This window comes from Carcharhinus amblyrhynchos, chromosome 1 (genome assembly GCF_965287045.1).
Source record: "Carcharhinus amblyrhynchos chromosome 1, sCarAmb.v2.hapA, whole genome shotgun sequence".
NCBI classification, from domain to species: domain Eukaryota; kingdom Metazoa; phylum Chordata; class Chondrichthyes; order Carcharhiniformes; family Carcharhinidae; genus Carcharhinus; species Carcharhinus amblyrhynchos.
Window position 1 is genome coordinate 131,832,079 of NC_137324.1, and position 15,538 is coordinate 131,847,616.

A 15,538-nucleotide genomic window follows, 5' to 3' on the forward strand; every position below is an offset into this window, starting at 1 on the left:
GAGGAAGGTTTTCAAAGCTTGCAGAGAGATTTGGACCAACTAGAAAAATGGGCTGAAAAATGGCAAATGGAATTTAATGCAGACAAATGTGAGGTATTGCACTATGGAAGGACAAACCAAAGTAGAACGTACAGGGTAAATGGTAGGACTCTGAAGAATGCAGATAACAGAGGGATCTGGGAATACAGGTACAGAATTCCCTAAAGGTGACGTCACAGGTGGATAGGGTCATAAAGAGTGCTTTTGAGACGTTGGCCTTTATAAATCGGAGTATCAAGTATAAAAGTCAGAGTGTTATGGTAAGGTTATAAAAGGCATTGGTGAGGCCAAATTTAGAGTATTGCGTACAGTTTTGGTCACCTAGTTACAGGAAGGATGTAAATAAGGTTGAAAGAGTGCAGAGAAGGTTCACAAGGATGTTGCCGGGATTTGAGAAGCTGAGTTACAGAGAGAGATTGAATAGGTTTGAACTTCATTCCCCGGAGTCTAGAAGAATGAGGGGAGATATGACAGTGGTGTATAAGATTTTGATGGGTATGGATAGAGTGAATGCAAGCAGGCTTTTTCCACTGAGGCTAGGGGAGAAAGAAAACCAGAAGGTATGGGTTAAGGGTGAAAGGAGAAAAGTTTAAAAGGGAATATTAGGGGGGGCTTCTTCACGCAGAGTGGTGAGAGTGTGGAATGAGCTGCTGGATAAGGTGGTAAATGCCAGGTCACTTTTAACATTTAAGAAAATCTTGGACAGGTACATGGATGAGAGGGGTGTGCAGGGATATGGTCCAAGTGCAGGTCAGTGGAACTAGGCAAAAAATGGTTCGGCTCAGACAAGAAGGGCCAAAAGGCCTGTTTCTGAGCTGTAATTTTCTATGGTTCTCAATAAACATTTCATACCAAATTTATTAACCAATTTACATACAAACATAAACTAATCACCCATGGCATTCTTCAGTTATTTGCTGCCATTGTCTGTGTTAAGGCCGGTCACAGGACGAGGTCCCCTAATTTGTTAAATTCTCAAATCGGCCCCAATTTTATTATGATTCCGGGCAGAAGAAATAAATTGGCCTTCTTTATTCAACCCTTACTTGGTCACAACAAAGTTAACTTAAAAGGGGATTCCTTCCTCCGTAGGTAACCCATTCCCAGTCCAAATGTAATTTTTTTTTAAAAGCCAATTTAACCAGGCTTTTGAGTCAAAGAAAGAATAAGTTTATAGTTACCAAAACACGAGAAAAATAATGAAAAATACAACATTCATACAGAGATTAGAAATGAGAAATTGAGAATCCAAATAAAAGTTTAAAAATATACATATTAGACTCTGGCTTGTCCGTGAGGTGTAGATGGCAGTGTATAATAGTTGTCAAGCTGGTTGTTTCTGGTAGAGCTGACTTTGGCAGTTTTAGTTAGAGATACTTAGTTTGGCAGGATAGTCAAAGAGGCTGTCGGTTCATTTCAATTGTGGCTTCTGCTGAGCTTTGTGTCCAGCAACAAAGGGAGAAAGAGACTTCCTGCTACTGGGTGGCGTTTCTTCTTTCTTGTTTGTGTCATTTGTTCTGGCACACCAGATCTGAGATCTGCAGCAGACTTTTAACCCATTCCCCTTTGTATCCCTGGGGAAAGTCTTGCAAAGAGTCTCTTCTTTGCCCAACCTCTGACTATTTTGAGACAAAAATCAACAGGAGATGGATCTTTGGATAGCTGAGATGTGGCAGTCTCCATTGTCTCCACAACCACGGGAGATTGAGATTCAGTTTTTTTGCATTTCATCTCTTCCAGTGTCTGAAGTAAGCCTTTTCAGTGTGACATTCCATGTTCTCTCAGAACAGGTCTGTGAACTATAATCCACAATGGAATTTTCCATTTTTCTTTATAACAACACAAAGCTGCAGATAGCCTTGGAGGACAACCTCAAGCAGCCCTGGGTCAACACTTCAGCATTAGCAGCAGCTGCTTGAGCTGTTAACGAACAAAAACAGAAAGGGCACTGGTGCGAGTTGGCAATGGTGAGAGCACAGATAGTTGCGGAGGCTCCATAAAGTCACTGTCACTTCTGTGGCAGGGCCATATAATCCTAGTAACATGTTGAAGGACAGATTGTTGAACTGCTGTGAAATTCTCCATACCCCTTTAAACAGTGGTATCTGCAGTCTGAATGTGAAAGGCAGCCAGCTGATTTTGCATGACTTCAGAGGATGTCAGATGCTTGTGCTGAAAAAAAGAGATCAGCCATCAGATGCTGCACCATGCTTGGATCCAGAAGTGTTCTCATGGAGTTGGCCACACTGAAGAGGATGGGCTCTAAACTCAGTATAAAATCCCACGCCAAGTTGACTGCTTCAGTCTTCTCGACAGTGACCGCAGAATTGTTGGCAGGCTTGCCAACACACAAGCATTTCATTTGTGCCGACTAGCCCTTCTGCTGAAGATCACTGCATCAAAGTAACAAGTCCTCTGCAGAAAAACTTCTGTGTAACCTCAACTGCCAGTGAGTGGCCTCTCAATCTCTAGTCCCTCACCCAGGCCACAGATCATTGGTGTCTAAAGTCTGAGCTCATGCATATTCCACCTCACATGGGATAAATAAACATGCCCCGACCTGTTTTTTTAAGAAAAATAAAGAGGTTCTGGCTGGTGCTCCTTTTCAGCGTTACTTTCCTTTTGAATGACAAGCCTTTCAACTCCTTCCCTATAAAGGTACCCCAGAGGCCTATCAACCAAACCAATCATAATGTGGATTGGTTAAGTCACTAGAGACATCTTAATGAAGTGTTTCACATTGCCTAGTTCTATTGTAGAAAATAGTAAGAATTAGCTCATTACATTGCATCAAATTTCCTTCTGTCTTAGTTGTGTTTTATACCTGTGTATACTCATTTTGCCTTAAGTCACAATAAATGAAACTCATTCCCAGATTCTTTGTATGGAAAAAAAAATCAATAATCCCAAAATGTGACATGCTGATTTTCCCTTCACTTCCCCAAAGAACACACGCAGATAGATCTCTGATCACATACGTTAGGAAAATGCTGCAGAAACTCAGTTTCTGAGTTTCCACCAGTTTGATATTACCCTGGAATTTCCTGGGCTTTTTTGTAGTGGACTTTAGTCTTCACTACAGTAGACACAGTTGTGTGTGAACCTCTTAAATTAGGTGGCAATGGGTGTTCTTGGTTATTGGAAGTGTTCAAGGACCAAGCAAATTAAAGTGGCCAGGGTGGGAAACCCCAGTAGTATTGGGTTCATACTAGAGCAGCACACCTTAAGAAACAAAAGTTGGCTAGATCACAAATTCATGATTTAAATGAAAATTGAATGAATTACCAGAGTTGAAATGACCAAAATACCAAATAAATCCTATTAAAACACCCAAAGGATAAAAGTCAGGGATGTGTCCTTCCTTGTGTAAAGCTGACAATCCCCTCAAGATCGTGCCAGAATGAGCCACCTTTTTGCAAGCTGCCCCCAGAACCTTCTAATTCTATGCTTTTAAAACTGTCCTATAACTCTTTTCACTTTATTCTGCACAGCACAGGAAACAGGCCCTTTGGCCCAACAAGCCCGCACCGCCATTTTAACATTCAGAGAACGCCTCATTCCAATCCTTCTTCTACTTATGACTTTTGCCTACGCCTCTAGGATTCCACAATAAAGGTGTGCAAATTTAGAGAATTATATATGTGTGCCAGATTTAGGGAGGTCTCCTTTCCTTCTCTCCTATGTATTCTATGATCAGTATGCTTTGTATAGCATGCAAGAAATACTTTTCACTGTATCCCAATACATGTAACAATAATACATCAAATCAAATTAGTGAAAGGGAACTTTTAGTACAAGGTCAAACCATACAGTTAGTTTGCTTCTAAATAGAACATAGAAAAAGTACAGAACAAACAGGCCCTTCGGCCCACAAGTTGCTACCGATCATATCTCTACCTACTAGGTTTACCTATAACCCTCAATCCTATTAAGTCCTATGTACTCATCAAGAAGTCTCTTAAAAGACCCTATCAAATTTGCCTCCACCACCACCGACGGCAGCCAATTCCACACACCCACCACCCTCTGAATGAAAAACTTACCCCTGACATCTCTTCTGTATCTACTGCCCAGCACCCTAAACCTGTTAAAATGCTTAAATGTATAATGCTTCTAAACTATAAAACTTGATGAAACTCTGAACACCACAGCTGTACCTGATAGAGTGAGCGTACACTGGGCTGAAAGACCATATTAGTGTTGAGCAAGAAAGAACGGAGGAGGGGCTGTGGATAACAAGCTAGTTGAGCGACAATCCCAGTAAGCAGCAAGTTTACGTGCAATTCATTTTCCGGCATATTCTCCAGCTTTGATAATAAAACGCTGATGAATGGTCCTGCAAACAGAAAGGTCAAGTGAGTCAGGAGAAGACAATTGCATCTGAATTACCACCTTGACTGCCAGTTACAAAAGTACCTTTAACAGGTTGCCTGATTGTCCAGTTTAAAAATCCCTCCTTAATAGAGAATTTACATAATCCTACTTGTTGTAACCTCTTCACTCGGACATGAAAAATGGGATAGTTGAGCCTCGCACCCGAGGCATTAGAGATACCTTTGGTTTTTGGAACTGCACCGAGCAAAAATCAATACATACAAGAGAGGAAGACACAAGTTTAGAGGAGTGGGGAGGAGGATTAAATGTTCTGTATATAGATCAATAAGGAAAAGTAATTATTTTTAGTGTCTTTAATGCTGAATTAATTGATCTCAACCAACACTCTCAATCAGTTTCAAATGGTTCTAGGTCAATGCAAAGGAGAAAAGAAAATTAATCTAATATGCCCTCTTCTGTCCAGCCATCCTGTTGGAACATATACACGTGTTGGACATAGAGAGAGGTCAGAATAATATAAACATCCCACTGACATCCATGTCTAGGCTCACATGAAAAATGACCATTTATGTGAGGTCCAGTAATATTTTTATAAGAGCAAACAGCATCATCTAATTTCATATCATAGAAACATTTATCTTTTCAAACTTCTAACACGTAAAAGTTGTCAAAACAAAGCACAGATAAAATTCTCTTTTTAAAAATACAGTCATTCCCAAATCTTTTAAACAGGTTCCAGGGTAGCATGTATTAGTGGCCTGAATTGTCTGAATGACAGACATGCTCCAGCCCCTATTGGGGAAGCATCTTGACAATGCCACATCCGGGATTTCTGGAACTTTGACAGTGGGAATTGGTAGTCATAAATAGTATGTACAAGCACTGGAATGCCACTCGAGTCCAGCAACTGGATTATTTAAATGCAATGTAGCAACACTGAACGCAACAGCTAGAAATGGTGGAACTGCAAACTTTGCTTCAATGAAGTGAAGTTTAGTGTCTCCAAAATATGCATGGATTATAAACATCATTGTAAAGCACGACTGAACCAGTCAAATGTAAGCTGAAAGAATGCAGATTTGGAATAGATTTTGAATGTGGATGTTTTCAAATGTTTCCTTTGCAATGTTAATTCAGTTTTGTTTGAAGTTAGATTGAGTTTTAAGGAGTTGGGGACACTCTATATTCTTGCTTCCAAATTTATACGTAGAATTTCCAAAGCTTACAGAAAAAGAAAATTGTTCCGCTTCTCATCCCTGTGGGGTTTCCTGACTGCACAATGTTTCACAATACTACCGGAGGGGTTCATGAATATGGTGGCTAATTGAGGCCACAACACAAATTTTTGCAGGCACCAGTGATGATACCCTGCCAATCAGAGTACCTGCCTATTATTTCTATTCCGTCCCCTCCAGCTCAGCCAATTCCTTAACCAGGTAAATAATTAAATCAATTATCTGATCTTTTGTCTGTTGTGTGGAGGACCTCACTGTTTGCCTACAAAACAGTTACTTTAAAAGTAAACCACTGTTTGCAAAGCAATTTGAGATTTCTTGCCTTCTTTGTCATATAGCTGGTTGTGTTCTCCTGATTTTTTAAAATTCATGCATGGGATGTGGGCATTGCTGGCTGTGTCAGCATTTGTTGCATATCCCTAATTGCCCTTGAACCGAGTGCCTCACTTCACCATTTTAGAGGACAGTTAAGAGACAACTGTATTTCTGTGGGTCTGGAGTCACATGTAGGACAGATTGGATAAGGATGGCACATTTCCTTCTCTATTCGCGAGCCAGATGGGTATTTTCATATAATCAACAATGGTTTCGTGATCATTAAAATTTTTTTTGTTGATTTCAAATTTCACAATTTGTCATGGTGGGGTTCGAACCCAGGTCCCTAGAGCATTCATTATCCTTGGTCTCTACTAGTCTAGTGACAATACCACTATGCCACCACCTCCCCAAACAGAGTCTGTCTAACATGAGACAGGTTAGATAGACAGCTGATCTTGTTTGATGCTTTCTCTTATTCATGTACTATGTAATACAAAATAAGTAAAATATCTAGCAGTAACTACCAAAGTTCAAGTGTTAATTGAGAGCTTTTTCCACTTAATTTTTACTTTGGAATTAAACTTAAATGAAGTTGATCAGCCATGCTAAATTGCCCCCATTGTTCCAAGATGTGTAGTTTAGGGGGATTAACAGGGTTAAATATGTGGGGATAGGGGCTGGGCGGGATTGTTGTTGATACAGGCTTGATGGGCTGAATGGCCTCCTGTATTGTAGGGATTCTCCAGGACATTCACCTCAATCGTGTTGTATTTATTATTTCCATGTTTTCCAACCTTTAGGTTATCCCTCTGTTCTTAATCTAAACACACCTTAATCTAAACATACGGACACTACATTGGCCATGACTATTGGAATTCTGTAAGCTCATTTTCATTCAGATCGAGGTTCAAACTGGAGATGTACCCAGACTGTACAACCTTGAAACTCAATAAGTGAAAGAAATGAGAAAGCTTTGGATTTAAAAATCAACTTTCTTGAACATCTCAGAATGTTCCAAAGTAGTTTACAACTAATTAAGTCCATTTTTGCAGTGGAGTTACTGTGGTATCATTGGAAATACGACAGCAAATCTGCATTAAGCAAAGTTCCACAAACAGCACTGAGAATTTGTGCTAGCAATGTTTATTGAGAATTAAATATTGACCAGGACACTGGGAAGGGAAACAAAGACTCCTAAGAGATCTGTTACATCCATTTGAGAGGACAAACCATCATTTTAACATCTCATCAATTGCTCATTATTTCCGACAATGCCACACTCCCTCAGTACTACATTGGAATTATAGCTTAGATTTTGCAATCTCATCTCAGCAGTGGGGCTTGAACCCATAATGTTCTGACTTCAAGGCTAGAGTAGAGTACTACATAAAAACCAAGGCAAACACCTAAATAAACTCAGCAAACATTCGAATGGTCAATGATAGTTGCTACATGCATTAAGTTCAGATGTAGACAAATTGCATCATGTTCAGTTCCCTTATTTTTTCAACTCCTCTGCCAATATACGTATTCGGAGCAGAAGTAGGATGCTCCATCATTCAATAAAATCAGGATAAATACCTGTAAATGGAACTCCATGTATTCTAGCAGGATTATTGGAATACATTAGATGAACCTTCGGTCCAAATGGAAAAGTTATATTGTCAGAAAGAGGGGGTTCAGAGAACTTCTCAAAGTCATCTTCCTCTTCTGTAGGAGTGCTGGGTTCAGATGCATTCTCCTTCAGTATTGCTGAGTTATCAGGATTAGAGTTTAGCTTCGCAAGAAGATCCTGATACTGTGAAAGGAAATCATCAGTCTCGACATTCAAAGCATGTTGGTCAGAGCACTTGGACTCAGTATTTAATATGTGCAAACTGTCCTCCTGTTCCTTTTGTGTATGTGCAGCTCCCTGTCCTGAATGCTCCATTTCTGTGCCCTGCTCAGATTCTACACTCTCAATAGTTTGTTTCTCTGAAGTAATATTCCTTGATGTACTCTGCAATGTCCTATTGGCCAGCCCATCATTTGTCAGTATTTTCTGTTGTGTACTTCTTACTGAAGCTGATCTTTTCACATTTTTAACATTAGTTTCAATATTATCCTGAGCATCCTTTTCTGCACAGAGTCTATAAACCATGACATCATCATGAAAATCCGACTCCTCAATGTAAGAGCCTCTAATGAGCATTAATGCACTTTTCTTCATCTCCTGAATGTGCTTGGGAGGATCTACTGGTTGTGTACTGTTTCCAGTTCCTTGCTTAATTGCAAAAGGTAAGTAAGGCTGCACAGAGTCTTCATCGGACCCTGGGGACATTCCAGTGTCATAGCTGTTGTCCCATTCCAGGTCTAGTTGCATCTTTTCCCTGGTGGAGCTGGGTTTCGATCTAGTCCTCCTGATAACAGAACTGTGTTGGCCTTTAGCTGATGTTTTGCTGCTGAGTTTGCTGGTGTCCTCTGGCAATGCCATGGAAACAAAAGCTTCAGCATCTGGATTTTCCCCATCGTAAGGTGCAGACCACACTCTGCAGTTTTTCATGCAGGCAGTGATGTTAACTCGAGCCTCCCACAGGTACTGCAGGTAACTAATATCTAGTGGTTTGCGAAGTCTGGTCCAATCCCCTGGAATTTGTGCACATTCCACAATACCCTTAGAACCTAAAAGAAAATGGGATTGAAGTCAATACTATGGAAGACATCTAATGATAAAGAATATTTGCAGTGCATATATTTTAAACAATCTTATTTGATTCTCCCAAAAATTTTCTTTCTACTTTTCTGAAAATGTTGTCTTGTACAGTTAACACTTCCATTACACCCAGCATCCTCCACTACCTCAATTACGTGCAAGTCTAGATTGTTTCCAGCATTAGACATATATAACTACAACCAAGGGGAGGTCAAGTAACCTCTTCTCAGAACCTGCCAGGTTCCTCTTAAAAAGAAGTTTTTGTTGAGCTCACCACTAGAAAGCATGCCAGACCAGCCCCAGGACATAGGTTTCCTAATGCCTTTTCTTTTACTGGATTGAATCCCTGGTTTTCAACTCTGCCTCTCCTTCACGCACAATAAAGAGCTAAAACTTGTGTAAGGAACTGGCTAGCTTAAACCTTCTGTGGTGCATGCTTTGAGCATTAAATTGACCAGTAACTGACATAGAACCAAGCTTATCGTGTTTGTTACAATAACTACGACTACTATAGAAAAATAAAATGTGCAATGAACTATTTTCATGAAATAAGATGATAGAAAAGGAATATTTCTATACTTAAAAAAACACACAGGATAGCAGAATTGTTTGTAAAACAAATAAAAACAGGGTTAAAAGGAAGTTTAAAGGACTAACAAGGAAAACGTGGCATCTCTCAGTAATACATGCTGGGACCAATGCTAACGAAATTGGTTAGACTCAAAAAATTAAAAAGATATATGCTTATGCTAATCCTGAGTCTCTTGAATTTGATGTTGTGTCTCTTTATTATTGCACCAATTCTGTCTTATCTGAGTCACCAAGAACTTGGAAGATAAATTTATCCTGTATAGAAAGAAATATCATCAGTTATCACCTCCTTGTAGCCACTTAAGTTGATTTTCTCCTCCCTATACATTGTAAAAGTAAACAAATTCTGTACGGAACTCCATGTTAATTCCATAAATGGCTAGAAAGTTATTCTACAATTTTTACATTGTACAAAGATTGAATAAAACAATACGCTAAAATAGAATTAACTTCTACCTGCAGTGGCAGTATGGGATGAATCAGCAACCTTCGATCCCAGAAAGTATTCACCTTCATGATCTCCATGGGTCATTTGGATCCCGGAATTACAGCAGGTTGGAGTTAAGGCAAGCAACTTGGCAGCTGACACAGAGTAGCAATCTCTCTCCCTCACTGCCCCACGCTGGCTCAACATCATGTGATTACACGGTATCAGATACCTGTAACAGCCGAACCCTTCAATTAGTGATGCTGGGATAATTATAAATTAGCTGTGAAACCTGGCGATAATGTTCTATTTACACTGTTTCCTTTAGACTACAGCATTGCCTCCAATGCCAAAAATCCTATCAGAGGTAACATTGTAGAATAAGTTATTCTAATGTCCCGTCATTGGAGGCAGCAAAACACTCTTGGAATGAAATGTCACGCCCTGTATGTAATCAGAAGTACAAGCTGCAGCTGCAAGCTACTTACATTTGCTGCAATGTTTGACTTAAGTTTCCATTTGGATCTGCCTGCAAGCAGGAAGATCCATCACAGCCTATCAATGTAGGACAACAAGGAACTGGTAATGTAAGCAAGGTGACTCAATCCCCCTGAACCAGTACAATCACTGGATAAGGCAAAAAGGAAAAAAAAAGATAAAAGCACCATTCTTCCTCTGCGGGATTTTCTTTTCCTCCTCCTTTGTTCTCCCACCATTTGTAAATTGAATTAACTTAAAGGATGCATCACATCCTGAGACTGAAACTTGTTGGGACTGGTTCACAAGCACAAAATCTGCTGTTACTTTCAGAATAATTACACTTCTAAATTGTTTCAAAGATACAGGTACTTTAACTCAAGACACCCTGAAAATGACAGCAAACTCCATATCAACAATAATGAAATTTTCAACTGAAAGAAAAATATGCATTTATGCGTTGACAAAACAGGGCCTCTTAATCCCCCTTGTGTTTGGGGCTAAGACCTCACTCTGATTTTTATCAGCCAGCATGGCTAATTTATATTTTTTTTCAAAAGCTGGATGAAGTTTTAAAATGACTGAAGTCATGGCTAGCCATGACTCATACAAAAGGAATGTTCTGGCATTCAGAGAAACTGACACTTCATTTTCTCTAAAGCGACACTAATGGCCTCTTTGATTGCAGAGGCCAAATTCCAAGGGAATTGTCCAGAAGCCATTTACCTTCTGAGGCTAGTTCTGGCCAACAGTGATGACCGTTCTGCTAGGACAAAGGATCCTGAAACTTCTTTTCAAATCCTTCATGGTTGAAGCATTACCAATCTCAAGAATCCTGACCAAGGAATATACATCTTTTGTCCAAGCCAAAGTGGAGAGGTGGGAATCACGTGACCATTTTTCCCCTCCCCACAAGTTGGTGGAACATGTATTATTGACTTGTGTGCTAAGCTCAGACTGCCATGTTTTATTTAGAAAGTGCTCTGTCCAGGTTTGAATACCTGATTCCCCACCTACCCTTTTTCACCCTTTTTCCAGCACCTACAAGACTAACTCATCTCTAAGTGCCTATCTCATCATGCAAGTCATGTCTACTGGAAAAGTGAATTATCCACATCAGTCTTCATCCTGCTGCCTCTGTGAAAGAATACATCACTGGATTTTGATTCTAGATCTGGACTCACATGAAATAATAATTCTTATTTTGTCCACGGTCTTTGTCTTGTACCCGGTTTTTTTTCCTCTATCCCACCTTTATTGTATGAATGAAATAAAGGCCACGTTGCCATTATCCTCTTGCATTTGAATGTGTGCAAATAAACTAACCCTTTTAGTTTGTCCTATTTTGAGTTTGCTGTGCGATTATTAACAGAGAATTGTTACTTCTGTACTATTACTACTTCTGTACTTCTTTGTCTCCCAAACCCTTACTCCAACTATTCAGCACTCCTTGACTTTCCTATTCTTCTGTTGTCATCTCAGGCTTGACTCTCCCTAGAAAGCTAAGGGATTGAGAAATATTCTACCACTTTGGGCAGCACAGTGGTTAGCACTGCTGCCTCCTAGCACTAGGGACCTGGTTTTGATTCCAGCCTTGGGTTACTGTCTGTGGGGCTTGCAAGTTCTCCTCATGCCTGTGTGGGTTTCCTCCAGATGCTCCAGTTTCCTCCCACAGTCCAACTATGTACAGGCTATGTGGATTAGCCATAGTAAATGTGTAGGATTACGGGATATGTGGACTGGGTAAGATGGCCCCCTTTAGAGGGAGGTGGGGGGGAAAGAGAGGGAAATGAGTAAGAGGCTCTTTTGGAGAGTCGGTGCAGAATGATTCTATTATTCACTTTTAACGGTAGAAATCAAAAATTAAAAACAGCTTTCTGTTTAATGATGGGTGGTGAGAGAAGAAATTAATGCAGTTTAAATTAAATGCCTTTCTGTCCATAACACCTGTTGCAACTTAGCTGGTTAGAGACTAGCTTCTAAGGTGCAAGTCTGCTTCAGTTGTACTGTGGAACAGAACTGGCAACAATGGTTTGATTGCAGAAAATTTGTGGATGCAATCTTAAAGCAATTGTCCATTGACAATTCTTACACATACATGCACAGACCACTTTGAGTTTATTCAACTTCCTAGAATCAAGATCCATGTAGGCATAATATGCCAGCAAAAGTTGCATTAGTAGCTTTTATAGCTGAGTTGATTTTTCCATCCACCCATGGCCAATTGTAAATGGCAGACCTGATATGACAGAAACTGTTCAGTTTTGTTTACACTTATTCCACTGGAAGCATTCAGTGAAGCTATCAGCCAAGGAGAGATGGCACCAATCCCTTTAAAGTTTATTTATTAATGTCATAAGTAGACTTACATTAACATTGCAATGAAGTTGCTGTGAAAATCTCCTGGTCGCCACACTGCAGCACCTGTTCAGGTACACTGAAGGAGAATTTAGCATGGCCAACGCATCTAACCAGCACACTTTTTGGACAGTGGGAGGAAATCGGAGCACCCAGAGAAAATCCAGGCAGACATGGGGAAAATATGCAGATTCCACACAGATAGTGATCCAAGCCGGGAATCGAACCCAGATCCCTGGGGCTTTGAGACAGCTGTGCCAACCACTGTGCCACCATTTTGGATGATGCTGGTTTTTCGAGAAGCAAATTTCTAACATAAAATGGGCTTGAATGGAATGTTTTTGCAATGGTCATAAGGAATAGTATGTAACAATTTAAAACTAAAATTACTCATTATAATGGATAGCATGGACGTCTGTGTAACACTTGCTGTTAACAAATTTGCCTCTTACCCAACATGAGAAAACAGTAGGTTTTTCATGTAAAAGCAAAGTATTATCCTGCTACTAACTTATCAGATTCAACTTACTCATTTATAAAGAAAGGTTTATTTCAAAATTAATATACAATTTAACTGAATAAATTACTGCTGATTTCTACTGATGTTGCACAAGAATTGGAGCCGATAATGTTTTACGTGAATGTTCTGTGCAAATGGTTACCAATGCACAATGAAGACAGTCAATAGATGGGATTACAATAATTGTGTCATCATCCAATTCTTTGGTAGCAAATACCCAATTTAGGGACTAAAACTTCTTTAGATGAAGGTGTGAAATTCTTCATGCTAATTATTAATGTACTTAATTGTTTAAGCCTGTTTTGGGATCTGACAGTAATAATGCATTGGAGCACATCCAGAGGCCAAGCCGCTGCCTAAATTGGGTCTTGGGGCTCCATCTAAATGATTTTGACAAGCTACAGCCATCAATCAAACCCTCAGAGTCGGCTCACTGGTTCACCAATGACCTGTTACAGCACCAGAAGCCTCTGATAGGCCTTGGGAGGTGAACAATCAGCAGACAGCCCGCAGAATTGTCTCTGCCCTGGTTCCACAGGTAGGTTATCTTCACGGTCACTTTTGGAACATACACTGACTTCCAACTTCGTATTCATCTTTTGCTTTGCAAGCTATTCCGTGCATCTCCTGAATCTTCATTCTAAAAGGGATCCTTGGGAATGCTCCATCATTGATTCCTCCACCTTTCGGATAGCTTTTGCACTTCACTCATCCAATAAACTGTCTCTGAACTTGATCAATTGTACCTAGGTGCAATGACTCCACCTACAACAACTTTAACCCACTACAGGCTTATGACTTTAACTCTCTACTTGTTCTGACTGTCTTTCACTATGAGGACATATACACTTAAATTAATGGTATGGCATCAGTCTATATTATTTAGGTTGTTCACATGTCCATCCAAGTGCAAACTTTGGCTAATGTTGCAGACCTGCACCCATCATATCCATCTCCAATTTATTATTTTCCTCACCCTTTCTACTACTTTTCATTTCAACCCTTCAAGGTCGCTCATCCCTCTCATTAGGGCTTCTTTCATTTCTTCCCTCTCATTAGGACTTCTTTCATTTCTTCCCTCTCACGTACTCCTTTTTCCTCCAAACGCTTACCCTAACAATTCAGTACTCCTTGACCTTCCTATACTATTGTTGACATCTCAGGCTTGACTCCTTCCTAGAAAAGACTATCCTGTGTCGCCCTGGCATCCTGTCTGAAGCCTAGTGAGGCACCTGTAAATGTCTCCTCAAGAGCAGCAACTCCAACTGCTCTATTCTACCTGCTCACATCTAATCCCCCCAGCATGCCAGCTGGGGCTTACTTTGCCAATTTCCTCTCTGTCCAACCCACCCTTCCCAGTGATCCAGCTATCACTGCCCCTCTCCATATCATCCTCCAGAATGCCTATTCACTCATGAGCAAAACTATCGTCCAGCTGGTTTCCAACTACCCTACCAGTCAGACAATCACCATCAAGGACTTATCTTCCCATTGCTATAGCAGGATGTCCAGTAATGTCTCCCAATTTCTCCCCTACAGCTGCATCATCTTCAAAACTATCAGTTTCCACATGCAAGCTGACAACACCCAACTCTACCTCACCACCTGCTCTTTCCACTCCCCAAATTTGCTAAATTTCCAGTCCGCTTATCTGAGTTCCACTACAAGGCGAGTAGAAATTTTCTCCAATTAACTATTGGGAAGACTGAAGCTGTTCTTTTTGGTCCTGCTACCAACTCCATTCCTCTGCTTGGTAATAGTCTGAGGTCAAGCCAAACTAATTGCAATCTTAGTGTCATTTCAACCACAAAGCTACAATAAGACTGCAACATTTCCCAATACCACCCATGTCTCAACTCTTCTGCTGCTGAAATCTTCACCCATGCCTCTGTTATCTCTAGACTCCTTGGCTATTCTAGTGGATTGCTGGCCAGCCTCCAACATACAGATTCCATAAACATTAATTAATACCACCCTCTGCTATTCACATCTTAACTTACATTAAACGGTGTTCACTGACCTACACTGACTTCCAGTTAAACAATACTCGATGATAAATTCTCATCTTGGTTTTCAAATCTCTCTATGGTGCAACCCCTCTCTATGTTTAATGTCTTCCAGCCCTGTTGCCCTCCAATTTAACCGATCACCTCTAATTCTGACTTCTTGTGCATCCCCAATTTTAATTGTTGTACCCATAGTGGCCTTGCTTGCAGCTGCCTAGGCTCAGTCTAACCTCTGGAATTCCTTTCTTAAACCTCTTCGTTCTTTACTCTCCTCCTTTAACACAGTGCTGAAAAGTTCCACTATGACCAACTTTTAGTCATCTGATCTAATATCTCCCTATGGACTGGGTGTCACGTCTTGTTTTATAATGCACATGGGACATTTTATTACATCAAAGGTCTGCACAAATAAATGCACGTTGCTTTCGTTGGCAGCTTCCATCAGTCCTTTTATGGATTGCTAATTAGGCCACAAAAGGAACCAAAAAAATCTCAGCTGAGCAGACCTGGTGCAATCTACACAACTCCTCATTAACATAT

General features: G+C 40.3%; 1 protein-coding gene across 7 annotated transcripts in view; it reads right to left on the reverse strand.

Moving 5' to 3' along the window:
• The window catches only part of fhip1aa (FHF complex subunit HOOK interacting protein 1Aa), a 154,399-nt gene that overhangs the window by 20,076 nt on the left and 118,785 nt on the right, over window positions 1–15,538 (reverse strand). For 6 of the 7 annotated variants that reach the window (XM_080192847.1, XM_080192857.1, XM_080192876.1 and 3 more), the window contains 3 exons: window positions 9,667–9,869; window positions 7,509–8,588; window positions 4,197–4,375 (listed from right to left, as the gene is read on the reverse strand). In XM_080192847.1, the coding sequence (XP_080048973.1) occupies window positions 4,197–4,375; window positions 7,509–8,588; window positions 9,667–9,869 (1,462 nt within the window). The remainder of the gene's footprint in view (window positions 1–4,196; window positions 4,376–7,508; window positions 8,589–9,666; window positions 9,870–15,538) is intronic. The other variant, XM_080192885.1, reaches the window with a different exon arrangement.